Below are 12,367 nucleotides of genomic sequence, written 5' to 3'. Positions count from 1 at the left end.
AGTGACCACGAGGGCACACAATATCATTTAAGAATAATTTCTTCCTGAGGGTGAAACCCTTTACAAAATCTGTTCCAATGAAATACTGAAATTTCATTCAGCAGATCAGTTTTAAGTCGCACTCTGGCGCGCCTTGATAGCCCTGGGGCTCACGTCAGAGACGCAGCCTTCCTGTTTGTCATTGCAAGCACCGCTACTTGGCCCTTGCTAATTGTTCTAGTCAGATTTAATGGCATGCTGGTAGCACAGACAGTAATGTGAAGAGTTGATGGACCGTTGCCCTATTTGGGGATCACGACGTGTGTTTAATGGGTATTAAAGGCACATTCGCCAATCATCGCAATTAATGATAACGGGCCCGGCTTTTCCTCGGCCCTCCACGGGGAGCTCAGGATGCAACCCAGCCTCCAGCTCGGCGCTGCTTCCCCGAGCCGCGTCATCGAAGCCAGGGACTTGTTGCCGGCTCGTAACTATCAACATTCCAAAGCAGGTGGAGCAGCCGAAGCCGCTTCCTGGGGAGGGGTGGCTGCGTCGCCTTTCATCATCCACCCAGGACCACCGCCCCAGAGGGACGATTCGTCCCCATCCAGGAGAGCTGAGGAGACCCCTCCGTTCCTGCTGCCCGTGCACAGCCGCGTGGGCTCCGAGCAAAGGCACCGCACGGGGCCCTGACCCGTCTGCTCCCCCCCGCCTCCTGCAGACAGAGTGGCATCTCCCAGTCTGTTACCTTGTGTTCGCGGAAGGGGCTCTGGGCCGCCGCTGGGTGGAGCCCGCAGGTGTCAGTGGGGCGGCAGCGGCATGACGGGGAAGGAGCCGCTGCTGGGGACCCTGAAAGGTGCGTGGCTGGAGGTGGGGGGAGATGCAGGCACCTGTGCACGGCCGGCTGGGTTTGCAAGCAGCGGGGGCAGCGGCGAGGGGGTGGCTGATGCTGCGGGGAGCAGGGCAGGTGCCTGATAGCCGGAGGGCTCGGCGGAGACTCGAGAGCCAGGCTGCCCTGGTGTTTCACTGAGCGAGGACTCCCCAGGCTGGGGCACTGGTATTTGCAGGGGGTCTGAGTGTAATTGCTGAGCTCCCTTCCCTGCAAGGTTGGCATCACCTGCCATGGCTTTCCTGGGTGTGGCTAGTCTTCTTGTGGGGACGGTGGACACTGACAAGGAGACTTCCCTCTAATTTTTCCCATCCATGTGCTGACTATTTTTTTGCTATGCGCCCTGAGGCACGTGTGGATGTGCACCAGCAAGAAGCACGCACTGCTGGTGGTAAGCGCTCTGCTCAACAGCCGGGCAGCATTTGTATCTCTCCTGGGTGGCCACCCGCGTGCTCAGCTTACAGGGAACACTGCTGACAGAGCCCTGCAATTGATCTTGGGGCCCACGGTGATCCACTGAGATAACGCAACTGCTTTCTGATGCTGCACTGAGACGCCACGGCGAGGGCATTTATGGAAAACCAGCGGCGGTGGGAATGAGACTGTTCTGCGTGGGCCAACCCGAGAACAATGCAGTGGCAGCATGGTCAGCCCTGGGGAGAGTTTTCCTCTCCCAGAACTCTTGAGTGACCCCAAAGCGGCTGAATGAAGAGGTGGCATTAAAGTGCTCTGGTAGGAGCTGTTTACAGCTGGGAAGGATGGTTTGACCAATACAGGGTGTTTAAGGAAAGTAATTCAATGGGAGCAAGGCATGCTCCTGGTGCACCCCTCATCACACATCTCCTCTGTGCATACATGGCTGCCAGAACACCGGCTTTGTGCCTTAGGACACACTAGGGAGTGTGGAAAAAGTGGATGCTGTCGCCTGCATGTGCATTCCCTGGGACACTCTCTATCAGCAAGGGCCTTGCACTGGATGCTGTGACCTGCATGTGCATTTCTTGGGACACCGTCTATGTGCAAGGGCCTTACACTCACTTGCACTCCTGGTTTTTAAGCTGCTGCCTGCCAAGCTGCCCTGGTGAACAAATGCTGCTGCAACAGCTGTATAGTATCTGCTAAGGAATCAACAGCCCTCTTAAAGGAAAGTCTTGTCTTGTCTTTCAGCCAGGCTGTAATAATCCCTAGTCGCTTTTATTGTGGGTTGCTGTCCTTTCCAAGTAGAATCCAGTTTCTCCTGTAATGAAGGGTGGAGCCCCTGTACATTCTTTCCTTCCACCCCATCTTTCCCTTTCCTGGAAACCAGGCATCCCTTCACTTGCATATTTTGGTTCTATCTTTGTTATCTCTGATAAACTTTTACACCTTTTGGGGACACACTTTCTTCTGGTGACTCTTCTCCTCCCACACTTCCTTTATTTTGGGGGTGGTTTGGGTGAGCGAATCCTGGATTCACTACTTTAAGGTACGTCTTGGATACCTCATAAAATCATGTAGCACTTTAAAGACTAACAAAATAATTTATTAGGTGATGAGCTTTCATGGGACAGATCCACTTCTTCAGAAGTTCCAGATCTGAAGAAGTGGATCTGTCCCACCAAAGCTTTGTCAGACCTGTGGGATTGAAGGGCAGAGCATATAGTCCAGAGAAAATGAATCAATATTTACAGAAGCCTAACACTGTCCTTTCATGGATAATTGGGAGTGTCTCCAGATGCTTGTCCAGGTGTCAAAGATGTTGGGAGGAGGAGTCTTAGAATCATAGAGGAGTAGGACTGGAAGGGACCTCAAGAGGTCATCTAGTCCAGTGCCCTGCACTCAAGGCAGGACTATGTGATAGTTAAGCCATCCATGTCAGCTGTCCTAATCTGTTCTTAAAAACCTCCAATAATGGAGTTTCCACAACCTTCCTAGGCAATTGGTTCCAGAGCTTCACTAGTATAATAGGAAGCTTTAATTTCTCTCCAACCTAAATCCCTCTTGTTGCAGTTTAAGCCCATTGTTTCTTGACTCTTCATAAAGGTTAATGAGAACAATTTTTCTCCATCTTCCCCTAATAATCTTTTATGGACTTGAAAACTGTTATCATGTCTCTTCTTGGTCTTCTCCAGACTAAATTTTTTTTTCAATCGTTTTGTCAGAAGTCATGTTTTCGGCTTAATTTTTGTTGTTCTTCTCTGGACTTTCTCCAGTTTGTCCACATCCTTCCTGAAGTGTGATGCCCAGAACTGGAGAGAATATTCCAGTCAAAACCTTATAAGCAAGAATTCTTGTCTTGTTTGCAGTAGTCCTACGAATACATCCCTGAATGGTGTTTGCTTTTTTTCCTGCAACAATTTTACACGGGGGTGTTGCCCTCGGCCAGGGTCCCGGCGCTCTCCCAGAGCTGCAAGAGTTCAGGCTTGGGGAACCATCTCATGTAAATGTAGTCTATGCGTGTATTTTTTTTCTGCATTGTAACTGTGTGCATGTGTTCTCTGTGTGTTTGTGCCGCTATCACTGTGCGTGTCTGCATATTTGTGTTGCTACATGGTGTTTTCTGTGGGTATGTTGCAGATATTATTCTCCCCAGTGCTGCTAGTCCTGCTTTGGATGGTTTTGTTAGTTCTTTAAAAAAGCCTCCTCTGTCTCTTCTTCGGGTTAGGTGGTCTGTAAGAAACCTCTCCTGTGACATCACCCTTGATTTCATCCCTCTATCTCTACATGGAGACTTTCAACAGATCTGTCTCTTAGCTCCACCTCAACCTCAGTCCATACATGTTTTTTATACATACAAGGCAACACCTCCTTTTTTCCCCCCTCACCCCTGTCTTTCCTGAGCTGGCTTTCCCCTTCCATACCAATAGTCCAGTCATTGTCCCATCAGCGTGTGATGCCACCTATGTCATAGTTGTTGTAATTCATCTGCATTTCTAGCTCAACCTCTTTATTCCCTGAACCTCTTGTATTAGGGTGCAGACAGCTAAGATACTGATTTAATTTCTGCTCTGTCTCCCCTTGTCTCTCTGTTGTTCGTCCTATAATGGCCCATGCTCTCCCCCTCATTTTGACCAGTCTCCATTTTTTTTTAACCTACACAACTATCCTACATTTCCTCCTGGGGCTGGTGACTGCAAACTTCCCAACCTTGGGGGAACGCAACTTCTCCTCCTCCATCTTTTGGGGGGTGAATCCCCATCACTGGAAGCCAGGGCAGTACCATGGTTCCTCATTTCTACAGCGGGTGGGTTGCAAACAGGTTTGGAGCACTGGCGACTGCCAGAAGTAACCCGCAGCCAGCGCCTCCCTTTGCAACGTCCTCGGTTTGCAGCCGCTGTTCGCTAGCCCGTTACTGTTTATACACCACCAGTGGTCCACGTGGTGCTTTGCAGAGCCCATGCAAAAGCTGGCCTGAGCAACTGGGAGTGGAGAATGACTCGGAGTATGGAGCCAGAGGGGTTACAGCTTCAGAAAGGAGGTGCTTCTGCTACAGCTTGGGAAACTGCTGCTGCTGAGAAGAGTCCGTAAGGAGCTGAGGCTTTGAGTTGTCCTGCCTTGGCCTCTGTTGCAAAAGTGCAGTTTGTGGTCACAAAGTGAGACTGTCGGGCTCAAGCTCTGTTGGCACCTGGTGGTTTCTTGCAGTGTACTAGGAAATAGGGAAACACTGCTGGTTTCAGAGAAACCAGGCAACGTGGCAGGAGCCCAGTAGAGGAAGTAAAACTAATCAGCAGGGCAGTTGTGTCCTGTCCCAGGCAGTGATCAGAGATTCCCCTGTTCCCTGGGACATGTTCTAAGCCACTTTCTTTTATATGTTGTGCTCCAGTCGGTAATGGGGCTGACCCATCAGTGGGTGGAAAGGGGACAACTGCAACTTCCAGCTGAGTGGCTGAAATCCCCACCTTCCTCTTGGGTAGAAGGGGAGGGCTGCTCGCTTTTGTGCCCAGTTCTGCCAGTATCAGGCGTTCTCAAAAGTCTCTGACCGTCGGGGAGAGTTGAGGGCTCTTGACACAGTTCAGTCCTGGCCCCGTTGCGCATGCTACATAGCAAAGGCTGTGAATGCTCCATCTCTTCCATGTGCTTTATAGACGTTCTCTAACCCTCTCCCCAGGCCGAGGAAATGGTGCTGCCTTCCTCTTGCGTAGGTAATTCCCAGGGTTGTGACTTGCTCAAAGTCTCTGAGCGACCTGTTGATAGAGCTGGAATTAAACTCGGGCAGTGCTGAAGCCCAGCCCTGTGTTCTTTCCTCAGACCCAAGTACCTGTTGTGCGCCAGGCCTGAAGCAAGGAGGGAGTTTGTTTCCCTCCTGGTATTTAACATTGACCTTCTGTCTCTGGGGGCTGAGCACATGGTTTGGCCAAGTGACTTGAGCTTGGTCTGCTCGTGGTCCTTCCAGCCAAACGGAACAGCCTGCTGGTAGCTGACTGCCTGCAGAGTTACCCGGGAGCTGCTGCCGTAGCCCTGGTTAAAACACCAGCTTGTCCAGTCCCGTGAGCCGATGATGCGAACAGGCTCCCTCAGCGCTTTGCCTCCCGCTCTCTTACAGTGTGCATCCTCAGCCTCAAGGAGGGGAGCAGTATGTGTACGGACGCCTCCCCACACCTCGCCCCCTTCTGCGAGATCCTGGAAACGATCCTTCGCAAGGGAATTAAACGTGAGTGGTCACTTCTGCTCTGTGCATGCGGCAGGGAAGGCCCGGGGGCAGATGGTGCTGTCGGTAAGAATGAGCAGAGCCCAGGGAGCCCCAGAACTCCCTGGGGAATCGTGTGTTGGTGGCGGGGCGGCCCCATGCGGAAACAGCGATGGCCTTTCCAGTCTCTCCAAGGGAAACAGGCTCTTGGTTACCTGTCTCCAGGCCTGTCTCAAGGAGATCCTCTTCTTTCTCCTTCAGAACCAGTGTTGGGCTTCAAGAGGCGAGATTATTGGCACTGGTTAGAGCAGCTTCCTCAGCAGGATACCTGCAGTGGGTGAGTGGCCTTTGCATAACGGGATTCTGGACAAATTTTGGGTCTATGGCATGAAAAATGGGTTGGTATATATGTGAATGGCTGGAACTCCGTACCAGGACAACGATGCTACAGTTCCTCTGTGAACTGCCCTTTGAAGCCACCCCCTGGACAGGTGCATGTATACAGTTAAAAGTGGATTCTCCAGGGCCTAACTCACAAAGAGAGGATTTGGGGATAAATAGCCTTGTTTTAAACTGCCTCAAGGCCTTCTTCCTGATGCAGCCGGTGGATAGGACCCCGATCCACGGAGAACCCCGAGGGTTGGAAGGACAGGGGCTGCTGAGGCCCCCAGAAGGCTGAATCTGTGATGAATTTGAAATCCCTTGCGAAGGCTTTTAAAGGACTGCTCCTGCCAGAGCCCCCCATTAGGGTGGCAGTGATCTCTGCTAAGCTTATTAGCATGTGTGGAAGTTCTTCTATTGTTTCTAATGGAGCGTTCCTGCCTTAGGAACACAATAGCTTTTATAAGGACAGGCCTACCCCTGAGGGCGAATTGCCCAGGGGCTGCAGCGGGGCTAAGGGAGGCTTCCTGCTTGCCTTCACTCCACATCATTTCCGGAAGCAACCAGCATCATCCCTGTGGCTCCTGGGAGGGGGTCTCTGGGTGCTGCCTCCAGCCCAAGCACTGATTCTGCAGTCCCCATTGGCTGGGAACTGTGGCCAACGGGAGCTGCAGAGGCAGGGCCCGTGGGCAGCAGTGGGTGGAGACTCCCTGGCTGCCCCTGCCTGGGAGCTGCTGGCAGAGGGATGTGCTGGTTGGCTTTCAGGACCTGCCTGAGGTAAGAATCGCCCTCCTGCACTCCAACCCCCAGCCGCAGCCTAGTGCCAGCACCCAAACCCCATACAGAACCTGTACCACACTTCCCACCTCCTGCCCGGTGTGGCACTAGCATCCGACTCCTTCACAGAGCCTGCACCCAAGCCCCTGCCCTAGCCTAGAGCCTGCACCCTGCATCCCTGCTCCCTCACAGAGGCAGCACTGCCCAATTGTCAGGCGGCCTATGTCTGCATGGGCACGGCTTGGGCGTGCATGGGGGCCCACTGACTGCTCTGCTCCAGAGGCCCGGAACTGCCGTTAGCAGTCCTGCATAGGGAGAAACGTGTGGTCCAGGTTGAGCTTCTCTAATCCGCAGCGCTCTCGTCTGGCAACCTCCGTAATCTGGCATGATGTTCGTTAGCAGAATGACCATTTACCTTGAGTGTGGCCAGGTTTCCTGTGGTCCCATAAAGTTTGTTTACAGCCTGGCTCTCCATGTTCTGTGCTGTTATTTAGCTGTAATTACCCTCTAAATGTCTTCTAAGAGCCCAGTGAGCAGTGGAAGTGTTGGTACTGCTGGTATACAATATTGACCTCCCATGGTCCAGCAAATTCTCTCTTCCAGCACCGATCAGGTCGTGAGAGTGCCAGATTAGAGAGGTTCAACCTATACTTTGATAATGGCAGGACTTACAGTGTGTGCCATCTCTGTAGGGAAAGAAAGCAGATTGACTTTGCAAGTCAATTCATAGTATGAGCAGGGAGCAATGCAACTTGGAAACACCCCAGTGAGACGGGAGCGAGGCATATCTCCACCTAAGAAAGGTGACAGCCGGAGAGCAGGAAACCTGAGAGTGGGTACCCTGGCAGGACCCTTGAGGAGGAATACAGCTGCAGTTTCCCTGAACGGCAACTAGTAGCACTACAGAAACTGGCACAACTACTTGCTCTCGTGAGAGAATACCAATTACGAGTGACTCCTGTGGCAGATGACCGGAGCCTGGGAATGGGTCATCGCCTGCAGATGTTTTAAATGTTTCCAGGCATCAAAGCTGAAAGAAGTAGCGGGTAACTTCTAGCACCTCTTAATTTTTCATCTTTACAGGGTGACCCCCTTGTCAATCATGATAGAGAAAGCCAGTTCCTGTGAGAAGGTGCTGACAGCACAGGGCCGAGGGCGGTACTTCCTGCGCCTAGCTTTAAATCAGAAGTTACTAGCTACCACCATTCAACAGCTGGCTCGGGCCCCAAAGCTCCTGGAGGTAGGAGGAGGTTTTAGCATGAAATCTCTCTATGACGAGGGGCAGTTGGGAACCAGTTTGGGCTAAACTAACAAGTGACCCAAATCTTGGGCCTAAGGAGAAAGGTTGATTTCTTGTATGAACAGCCTGGCCAAAAAGAGGAAGAACCCCCCAGTCTCTCTGGAGTTCCCTAGGTCTGGTGTCACCTTCCAGAACTTCTTTGGGTTCCTTCATCTCTGTGTACCACAGACGCAGTGTAAAGTGTAGAATTTGAGATGGTTTTGTGGCCGTGTTGCTTGATTCTTGGCATTCAACTAAATCGTGTGTATCTGTGTGTGTGTGTGTTTTTGTTTTTTAAATGTTTTAATTTCAGTGTTACGATCCTCTGATCTCAGTGGTGGGAAATGAAGATTTCATGGGTAAGGTTGAGACTTCCTCCAAAATTCAGTAATGGCACTTTGAAAAAAGCACACAACTGGCTGAGATGTTGATCTAAAAACATTTAGTCCCCATTCATGTAGTGAAGGTGACTGAAAGCCGGGATCCACAGTGCTGTATCCTGAAAAACCTCCTGTTTGTTTGGAGTTCCAGGTTTTATTATACCTTCACTACTTATTCATTCACTCCTTAGGAATTTCACCTGAATAGAGACACTGTGATGGGACCCTTTCAAGAAATTGAACGAGCTTATTAATTACAGTCAGGATCAGGGGGGCTTAGGCTGCTGGATCCAGGTCTACACTTGACATTTAAAGTTGGTCATAGGTGCGCAAGTCTAGCTACAGGAATTGCGTATCTGGAATTGACTTACATGCAATTGACTTTCCTGGCTGTCCTCGCAGAGGGAGGTCAGTGGGAGAAACTCTCCCATTTACCTCCCTTACTTCTCACGATATTGAGGAATACGGGGGCCGACTGTCGACCCCAGATGGTTCAATTTCACACGTCCCCACTAGGCATGCAAAATTGAGCCCTGGAAGATGGACCCTGACCAAGTCGATCTTCTGCATAGTGAGGATACACCGTACGTTACCTATTAAATAAATCAGTCTTTTGCATTGTACTTAAAGAAGCGCTCCAGGTACAAGTCATTCCCATTTCAGGTCCCTATTGCAACCTTGCGACTGAGTCCAACTGAATCTTAAATGTCTCCTAAACCTTCCAGCACTGAGGCCTCTTACTTCGGCCACTTCTTTTTGCTTAGAAAATTAAATGGATGGTAGCTTTGCTTCTCTGCCCTGGTACTGGGCTGTGATACCTGGTCTACAAATGCTGGAGGGAGTTTTAGATCCAAACAAGAGATGTTCCACTGGCTTCAAACCCCTAGTGGTTCTTAAATCACTTTGGGCTGCTAATATGATTGCAGCTTTTGCCTTGGAGAGGAAAGAGAGTCTGGAGATAAAAACACAGAAGTGGAAGAGGTTACCTGCTAGGGGGAGTTTCTAGGAGTCAAAGCCCGTTGAACTCCAGTGGAAGGACACTCACTGAACTCAGTGGCCTTTGCATTGAGGCCCATCTCTATTTGTACTCTAGATGGGTGTCTGGACTAAGTTTTGGGGGCAGTAGCCGTGCAGAGAGGTGCCTCAGTTGTGCCCTTCCATCGGCAGTAGCCGTGCAGAGAGGTATGCTATTGATAGGGCTCTGAAGGGCTTTCTTGCAAAAACAAAACCACACTGGCATTAACAAGGTCTTAGAGGCCTGGGCCTGGCCAGGAGCAGGATGGGGGAAAGCCAGCTTGCCAGAAGTGAAGGTGTAAAAGCCCTACTAGCCATCTGGCAGATCCCTTGGTGTCCACAGGCCAGTGTGCCCATGGAGGCATCCTTCCCCTGTCGGGCGTGCTTCTCCACCAGCTGTTCTTCTGTAGCAGAACTCGATTTCGTGCACCGAGGTTGGTTAGTTTGCTGTGCGGGTTTGGTCAGAGTTCTGTGACCGCGTGACCTAGCATGCGCTCCTACAGCAGAGGTCTGCAAAGACCTTGATTCTTCTCCCGGCTCTGTCACGACCTTGCTGTGTAACCTTAGGCCCTAAGCCTGAACTGGCTGGCCTCCAGGGCCAAGTCACTCTGTGCTTTTCCCTTCTTTAAAAGGGGCATGATAATGCCTGTTTCACAGGCTGACATGAGGTTTAATCCACTGAGGTTTGTAAAGTGCTTTGAGATCCTTGGATACGAGGCAGTGGCGAAATGGAAAGTACCCTTTGGGTGTAGAATGGGGCAAATGTTTGTGCATTGGGCCCAGTGGACTTCAGGGGACCCAGGGCCGCCGCTGTGGCTCTGCCCACATCCCAGGCCCTTTTAAATAGCGTTGCTGTAGCTGCACGGTAGGACTGTGGGGAGCCCTGGAGCTGGGATCCGAGGAGCTGCAGGGCAGGAGGGGCTGGGAGGTTGTAGTGGTGTGAGTGAGTGGGGAGGGCTGAGAGGGCAGAGAAACAGGGCTGGGAAGGGAAAAGAGCAAAGTGCTGGTGGCAGAGGAGTGCTGGAAGAAAGAAGCCAACCGGGGGGGGCACAGGACCACTGGGGTGGGGGGAAAGTGGTCTGGGGGGCAGAGAGAGCAAGGGCCCAAGCTAGGCACAGTGACACTGGGGAGGCAGAGCTGGGCAGAGGGGGGCTGGGGGTGGGGGGCAGAGGGGAAGGGGCTGAGCTGGGCACGGGACCCCTCGGGGCAGAGTTGGGTGGGGAGTTTGCTGGAGAGGCAAAGAGAGGAAGGGGCTGAGCAGGCCCCAGAGGAGCTGGGGGCGAAGCTGGGCTGGGGAGGTGGCAGAGGGGAGAGGAGCGGAGCTTGGCACAGGGCTTCTGGGGGGCAGAGAGTAGAACCACCTTCAGGCAGGTGGGGGATGGGGTAGTGGCTGACCAGGGGCTCCTCTGAGCGCAGCGTTGTGCTCGGGTTTTGCCTGGGGGCTGATGTGGGGTGGACAAAGGGGCTCATGGATTGTGCTGCCCTGGGTCTGGAATTCCCGTCAGCGGGCTTGAGCCCAGGGTGCTGCCGGTGAGGAGTCCGGCTGTAATGTTGGCTGTTGGTCCCCCCTCTTACAGAACCGTTCCTCTCCCTGATGCTGGTGGTGTCAGAGATGAATTTCTCCCTGGATCTGCAGGTATGGTGACAAACTGAGCTGGGCCGCAGCTTTGGGTCTCTAGTACAACTCGGTGTGCCGAGGTCTTGGTCGCCTTCCCTGACAGCAGTTGCTGTGGTGTGCTTTGTCTGCAGAATGCCAGTTTCCTGGATGAAAGTTGGCTGCTGCCGGTAAGACGCTTCTTCTCCCTCTGAGGTGGGATCCAAAAATTTTTGCTTCCTCCTTCCATCTGCTGGGTGGCCCCTGGCTTACTCTGTGAATAATAAACCCAGCGCATTGGTAGACTTCGAAAGGGTTAGGGTTAGCCGTTGCTGGGGGCTGTACTGACCGATGCTGTGGTTCAGGTTAAACTAAAAAGTTATTGGACTGGCTGTTCAGCTGGTGCAAATTGGCATAGCTGCATCCAAGTCAATGCAGTGTGAAGCGTAAGAGGTAAGTCAGTGTTGACAGACTAGGGTTAAGTTACAACACCCCAGTTATCTGGAATTGGAGGAATTTTTAAAATCTCATTTCCTTCCTGTTGTTGTTACTACTGTTCTTGCATCATACAGCTTGCACTTATTTCTCTGGGGTTAGATAATGAAAATAGGCCAATCAGCTTCATTCAGGCTCATTTTTAGAACAAACAGCCGTCAAGGAGCACTTTAAAGACTAGCAAAATAATTTATTAGGTGAGCTTTCGTGGGACAGACCCACTTCAAGTGGGTCTGTCCCACGAAAGCTCACCTAATAAATTATTTTGCTAGTCTTTAAAGTGCTCCTTGACGGCTGTTTGTTTTGATAGTGTATAGACTAGCACGGCTCTCTCTCTCTGTTTTGTGTGTGTGCTAGGAGGTTGCAAACCTACAGGGAGGTATTAACTTTTAAAAGAAATTATCCCCTCCCTCTTTGCACTGGATTTTCAGGACCCTAGAAATGTTTGTTTTTCATTTTTAAATTTTTTTTTTTTCTTGCAAAGCTTAAATTTGGGGCCAACCGTGATCAGAGAGTGTCCTTTGTGCCAAAAACTAGCAGAGCCTGTAGGTGGGCGTTGAGCAGACTCTGGAAAGACATGGCGGTGGGCTTCTGCATTTGGGCTGGCACTCGCTGCTGCTGCACCTTTTCTGTGGATAAGTGGATGACCTCCGACTCCAGAGGTCTCAGTCTGGTATCTCTCAGAGCAACCCCCCCCCCCCCCCCAAGTGTAAATGGCACAAACATGAAGTGGGAGCAAAGTGGCCTCCTTTTTGGCAAGGTTGAAAGGAGCTGGAGGGGGAATCTTTGTGCTACCTGGAGCCATAGCTGGAGGCTGCACTGACCAATGCTGTGTTCCAGGTGCGCATGACCTATGAGACCGTACCTTGCAGAGAACTGGGGATGGTGCTGCGGTAAGAGGCCAGCTTTCTTCCTCCCTTCTGCTGCTGCATGGCATCCCCCTGGCCGTATTGCAGTGGGCCCATGGGAGAGA

At 51.7% G+C, this 12,367-nt stretch overlaps 1 protein-coding gene across 3 annotated transcripts in view; it reads left to right on the top strand.

The window, feature by feature from the left end:
• The window catches only part of LOC142023369 (uncharacterized), a 29,860-nt gene that overhangs the window by 2,414 nt on the left and 15,079 nt on the right, over nucleotides 1-12,367 (top strand). The window contains exons 1-8 of one of the 3 annotated variants that reach the window (XM_075014163.1): nucleotides 760-835; nucleotides 5,391-5,498; nucleotides 5,736-5,811; nucleotides 7,716-7,872; nucleotides 8,225-8,270; nucleotides 10,883-10,941; nucleotides 11,055-11,090; nucleotides 12,235-12,287. In XM_075014163.1, coding sequence (XP_074870264.1) covers nucleotides 799-835; nucleotides 5,391-5,498; nucleotides 5,736-5,811; nucleotides 7,716-7,872; nucleotides 8,225-8,270; nucleotides 10,883-10,941; nucleotides 11,055-11,090; nucleotides 12,235-12,287 — 572 coding nt within the window. In that variant the 5' untranslated portion in view covers nucleotides 760-798. Of the gene's footprint in view, nucleotides 1-759; nucleotides 836-5,390; nucleotides 5,499-5,735; nucleotides 5,812-7,715; nucleotides 7,873-8,224; nucleotides 8,271-10,882; nucleotides 10,942-11,054; nucleotides 11,091-12,234; nucleotides 12,288-12,367 lie in introns of those variants that run through there. The other 2 variants (XM_075014162.1, XM_075014164.1) reach the window with 2 other exon arrangements.

The sequence above is a fragment of the Carettochelys insculpta genome, chromosome 20 (genome assembly GCF_033958435.1).
Source record: "Carettochelys insculpta isolate YL-2023 chromosome 20, ASM3395843v1, whole genome shotgun sequence".
In the NCBI taxonomy this organism is placed as follows: Eukaryota; Metazoa; Chordata; order Testudines; family Carettochelyidae; genus Carettochelys; species Carettochelys insculpta.
The sequence above is the reverse complement of the archived record's forward strand: the minus strand, read 5'-3'. Positions and strand labels throughout refer to the sequence as shown.